The sequence below is a fragment of the Marmota flaviventris genome, chromosome 6, assembly GCF_047511675.1.
Source record: "Marmota flaviventris isolate mMarFla1 chromosome 6, mMarFla1.hap1, whole genome shotgun sequence".
In the NCBI taxonomy this organism is placed as follows: Eukaryota; Metazoa; Chordata; class Mammalia; order Rodentia; family Sciuridae; genus Marmota; species Marmota flaviventris.
In genome coordinates this window covers 7662916-7668949 of record NC_092503.1, presented here as the reverse complement: position 1 = coordinate 7668949, position 6034 = coordinate 7662916, and the positions used below count along the sequence as shown (strand labels likewise).

At 41.3% G+C, this 6034-nt stretch overlaps 1 protein-coding gene across 1 annotated transcript; it reads left to right on the top strand.

Moving 5' to 3' along the window:
• The first annotated feature begins 64 nt into the window (after positions 1 to 64).
• Mrpl18 (mitochondrial ribosomal protein L18) lies at positions 65 to 6010 on the top strand. Its single transcript, XM_027939574.3, has 4 exons — positions 65 to 307; positions 530 to 710; positions 4679 to 4910; positions 5637 to 6010. The coding sequence occupies exons 1-4, from the start codon at positions 256 to 258 to the stop codon at positions 5706 to 5708; spliced, it is 537 nt and encodes a 178-aa protein (XP_027795375.2). The 5' UTR covers positions 65 to 255; the 3' UTR covers positions 5709 to 6010.
• Positions 6011 to 6034: the final 24 nt, after the last annotated feature.

The following is a 6034-nucleotide window of genomic DNA, read 5'->3' as shown; positions in this document are numbered from 1 at the left end:
GGGGGCCGAGCTTGGTGTAAAGGGTAGTCTACAACAAAGTGCGTTTCTATCAGGTGATTGGTTGGCGCCTAGCGTGATTGCGCCTCGACGTAGGCACTGATTGGTGGAGCGGGGTAATGTGCGGCAGGGGCCTTGTTGGTTTGAAGCTTCAAGAACATGCGCGGTTCGACTTTTCCCTGAGTTAATATGGCGGGTTAGCCGCTGAGACAACCGGGAGGAAAAAGAAGCGAGGCTTTGCCGGTGATCTCCTCAGCGATGGCACTTCGGCCGGGGCTCTGGAAGTTGGTGTTGGTTCGCAGGAATCCGGGTAATTAATCTCGCCCCGCTTGCCAGCCTACTCCCTGGGGCCTGCCCAGTAGATGCGAATCTGCATGTCCTCTTCTGTTCGACTTGTCCCGAGGAGAAGCAAACGCGCCCTGGGCGCTCCCTCGGGACCCGAGGACCGGGGAGCGGAGGCGGTGGAGTTAGGCCGGCCCCGGTGTCCACGGCGGTCCTGCTTAAGCTCCATGTGGCCGTGTCCGTTCCCCAGAGCTCGGGTTTGCAGCCCTCTGCACCACGCCGGCGGCGGAGCCCCACGCTGAGCCCCTGGGAAATGAAGCCGTCGCGCCCGAGTTCACCAACAGGAACCCCCGGAACCTGGAGCTCTTGGCTGTGGCCAGGAAGGAGCGGGGCTGGGGGACAGTGTGGCCCTCGCGTGAGTTCTGGCACAGGTAACCAAGTCAGCCTGCGACGGCCCGACGGAGGAGCGCCGCGCCTCACAGATTGCTTTGCTCAGCAGGACGGTGCGGGACGTCGCGGACTCGCCCCGGGGGCGCCTCGCACGTGCCTAGAGGCAGGACATGCGGAGGGGTCCCAACCCTTGAACCTACGGGTGCCCTGCAGACGACAGTGTGGGCTTGGGGAGCTGGGTGCTTACCAGGGTTGCAGAGGAGGTGACATTGAAAACGTTGAGGTCTGAAAGATAGAAGAAGGAGCGTTCTAGCAGAGGCAGCAGGGTGCGACTGCTCTTAGTGGGTGGGTGGGAGGAATCCGTAGGCCTGTGTATCTGAGTTGTTTGGGCAAAGCGGGGAAGATGAAATTGGAGAAGCTCGTAGAAGGAGGTTAAGTCATTAGCTTTTCAAGTTAAGGTAACCAGTCGAGATTGGAAACTGCAAGATTTAAAATTTGAGCCTGAACGATCTGGCTTTTTAAAGTTCATTCTAAGGTCTGGGGTAGAGTGCTTGCCTAGCAAGTGGGAAGTCCTGCAAAAGGAGAATAAAAATAATTCTAGCTGCTTTAGGGAGAATAAACTTTTAAAGAGTGGGAGTAAAAGGAGGAAGACACACATGTCTTGTGCATGGTAGGCAACTGCTCTACAAATGAACTACATCCCCCAGCCCCTTGGTGGGTTATTGAAAATATTTGCCAGGAACTATATAAAAAATGTATTGTTCATTTAATCCTTAAAATTACTTCACGGAGCAGGTACGATAATTTTCTCCATTTTACAGGAACGAGGCAGTTGGGGGAGACATCATTAGTGACTGCCAGAGCTAAGATTCAAACATTTTATATGACCTAGAACCAGGACACTAAATTATTACCACTATGCTGCAGGACATAGATATTATTTCCTTGATGAAGATTTGTTAGAGTTTTTCCTGTTGTGTGTGTAGTGCTGGATATTGAACCCAGGGTCTCACACATCAGGCAAGTACATTACCACTAAGCCACATCTCTAGACCCCTGGAGTAGAATTATTTCTAAAGGACTACACACAGTTATCAGGACAAGTTAGTAATCATAATTATGTAAATGCATTTATTTATTCAGCAAATGTTGGGCCTGTATCACTAGGCATTGTGCTAGATGTAGGAAAAATAATGATAGAGCATAAGACTAAAGGGCTCACTAGAACCCCAGTTCTACTGTGGAAAAGGGCTTGCCCCTTCTGAAATTCTTGTCACTGAAGTTTTTATAGTTTCATGATGGAAAGCAGAATGAGCATGATGTCATAATTGCTATGATACATTTTTGCTTAGAGGATACAGGGAGGAGGCAGTTCACTTTTGAAATAACCTGGATCTTCAGTCTAAAATTCTTTTGAAACATCCAACATTTCCTTCACTTAATATTTGAATTGTTTAAATTAGACTTATTTCCCCCCACTCACTGGGTCTGCCCTATTTACCAAATTATCACTACAGAATTTTGAAAGTCTAGGAAATGACCTTAGAGATGGAGTCCTACCCCTTCATTGAATACATAGTTGAAGACAAGGGTCTTAAAACTGTGGCCTATGCAACTTTCTATGAAGTATAATTTTTATTAGCACCACCAGCAAAACCAAGAGAACCCACATTTCCAAATCTAGTGCCTTTCCTGCTTTGCCTTAGGAATGCTAGTGAAGATCTTCTAATTTGTGTGTTTTCTTTAATTTGAGCTTAATTTAATTTTGATCTGGAGGTACGGATCAGTATTTGTATACTGATTGTGTATGTGTATACACAAAGCCCTGAGTTTAATCCCAGTAGTAAAAAAAAGGAAGTGGAACAGCCATCCCTAGGTATCCGAAGGGGATTAGATTAAATATCTTACATAAAATGGCACGGTATTTACATATAATTTATATTCTCCTGTTACTTAAAACCATTTCTAGATTGCTTATAATACCGAAAACAATGTAACTGCTATGCAAATACTTATTATACTGTATTGTTTAGGAAATAGTGACAAGAAAAGTCTGTGTATGTTCAGTACAGATATAATTTTTTCCCTCAGATATTTTCTACCTGACCACCTGTGGTTGGTTGAATCCAATGATCTGTAACCCCATGTTATAAAACCCCACAGGGACTAGTTTTGTATGTATCCTTCTAGAGTTATGCATATAAGCAAAAAGGTCTTTTTTTAAAAATTATTCTTGTCAAATCATAAACATTGTTCTAGAATGTTCTTTAGCCCTCCTGCTATTCCCTAAGCATATACTTAAAAATACGCCTTGTAGATCCTTCTTCCTGGTGGATAGGAGGATTGGTTCTGGAGCCAGATCCCTAGACCTAATGCCTGGCTCCATTGCTTCCTAGTTGTAATCCTATGTTATTTTTCTGTGTCAGTTTCTGTAGTTTAAAAAACACATGGAATGCCAGAAGCAGTGGCGCATACCTGTAATCCCAGCTGCTCCAGAGGCTGAGGCAGGAGGATCTTGAGTTCAAAACTAGCCTTAGCAAAAAGTGAGGCATTAAACAACCCAGTAAGACCCTGTCTCTAAATAAAATACAAAATAGGGCTGGGGATGTGGCTCAGTAGTCCAGTACCCCTGAGTTTAATCCCCAGTACCCAAGTGAAAGAAAAGCAAATGGAAGTAAGATGGGATTATTTTGAGACATGAGCTAAACCTATAAACAATTAGGATAAACCTAACACAGTGAGTGCTCAGTCAATGTTAGCTATTGTAATCATAAAATGTTACCTCTTTTTAGTGACTGTATAAAAAACATGGCATGCATGTTTTAGTTAACTAGCTCCCTATTGATGATTATCTTTTATGATTACAGTGTTGTAATGAATTGTCTCATCCATTCATTTTTTTTAAATCAGAGATTGGGTGTATATTTTCCTGGATTTAAATGTCATTAATATTTTCTGTTCCTTTGAACAGTGTTCAGATCTTTTACTTCTTAAGTTATTGGTAAATTTCTTATTTATTATAGGAGATTTTTTACAAATTACAGAAGTTAGTCCTTTAAAAAATAGAGGAGTTTAAAATATTTTTCGGCCAGGTTCTGTAGCACAAACGCCTGAAATTCTAGTTATTCAGGAGGCTGAGGTAGGACAATTGCAAATTTGATACCAGCCTCAGCAATTTAGTGAGACCCTATCTCAAAATAAAAATAAAGGTCTGGGGATGTAGCTCAGTGGTAAAGTGCCCCCAGTCCATGTACCAAAATACATAAATGATAAATGTTTTTATTCTTTTTCATTGCTTTGTCCCCCATTCGTCCCTTTCCCCTGCCTATGCTAAGGATTGACCCCCAGGCCTCATAGATGCTAAGCAGGCACTCTACATTGGACTACACCCACAAGTGCATTGTTTGTCTTTGAACTTAATTTTTGTTTGTTTGGTCTTTAACCATGTAGAAAATCTGTCATCTTTTATTTGACATCTAATTATTCTATAAAAGCCATGGCTGATTTCACATTTAAACAGGCTTATCTTATTTTGACATTACAAAAAAAAAATTCCCTTATTTTCTTTTAGTACTCTTCTGATTTCGATTTTTACTTTTAAATCTTTGCCCCATTTTTCATTTATTTTGGTGTTAGCTGGAAAATAAAAGCACAGAGTAAGTATATCCTTATCCAGGATATAGTCAGCAACTTAGTTGCATCTCTTCAAGATTCCTTTTTTGAAGTATATGTATAAAAAGTAAGACTCAGCTCTTCAGAAATAACCAAGTTTCTCCTTGATACTTGAGGTTAAGTGCAAATATTTGATTTACTGCTATTGAGAATAGTCTCATTAAAGACAGGGAAAACACCTGTCCCAAGTAAAAAGCCAAGTAAGTATGTTGAAGTAAATCAACCATGCATTGAATTCTCAAGGGTTACTTAGGCGTTCATTCACTTGAAGTAACTTAACTTTAGGATGGATAGATGGATAGTTTTTTGACTTTTATCCTCTTCTATTCCCATTTAGACTACGAGTTATAAAGACTCAGCATCATGTAGAAGCGATTGTAGAGCATCGAAATGGCAAGGTCGTGGTTTCAGCATCCACTCGTGAATGGGCTATTAAAAAGCATCTTTACAGAACCAGAAACGTGGTAGCTTGTGAGAGCATAGGACGAGTGCTGGCAGAGCGGTGCTTAGAGGCAGGAATCAACTTCATGGTCTACCAGCCAACCCCTTGGGAGGCAGCTTCAGACTCGGTATTTTTTTTTTTTTTAATTTATTTGTTTGTTCATTTATATGCACTGCTGAAAATTGAACCCAGTGCTTCACATGTGCTTTGCAACTTCTCTATCACTGAGCTAGAATCTTAGCCTCCAGACTTGGTATTTTTGTTTCCATTTGTGTTTACTAAAATAGTATTTTAGGGCTTGGGATGTAGCTCAGAGGTAGAGGGCTTCCCTAGAGTGTGTGAAGCCCTGAGTTTGATTGCCAGCACTGAAAAAAAAATTGTAAGAGGCATTGTATTGATTCTTGATGTTAGGTACTTATATAATAATAGTTTCCAAGTGTTCTCCATTTTGGACCCTGGGGTGAGTATTCTGACATTACCTTATTTAATCCTTACAGCAGTCTAGAGTTAGGGACCAATTATTCCTGTTCTATACACAAATGAACTGAGGTCAGAGTCATTGTTTGGTTGATTTCAGAGTGACTGATTCTCTAGCCCATCATGTCATCATGTTTATGTATTGACATCTTGTGATGTATTTCAGAATGCTGCTGATCCCTGACATTTCTCAATTCCTTTTTTTCTTACCCGTGTCATTCTTAAGATCCTTATCTGAACAACCAGTGTAGGCTGGGAAGTTAGCAAGAGCACATCAGTTGTTATTTCTTTGTCTCTTGGAAAGCACAGTTTATTTTCAGCTTACTGATGAGCTTTATTTTTTCCTTTTTTTTTCCCCCCTGATTTTTAAAACAAGATGAAACGCCTACAAAGTGCCATGACAGAAGGTGGTGTAGTGCTACAGGAACCTCGGAGGATCTATGAGTGAAATAGAAGCATAGAAGTTTTGAACACATAAATATAAAACTATCAGCTTCTACAGCTGTCTAAGAAAGCATCTGGAAGAAAAACGAGCTTGGAAGTTTTGCAACAACGGAGTTCAGTGGAAGATTATTTGTAGTTATGGTCATCCCCCTCCCCTTTTGTGTGTGGTGGTTTTTTTGTTTTAATCAAGGGCTAAATACTCTCTCCTCTTGGAGGTGAGAAGTACAAAGCAGACACCAGTTAACTTTTGAAGGACAAATTAAAAATTGCTTGTAAGTTACCAAATAAAGGCATATGAGAACTATTGTTTTCTGGTTATATGAAGTTTCT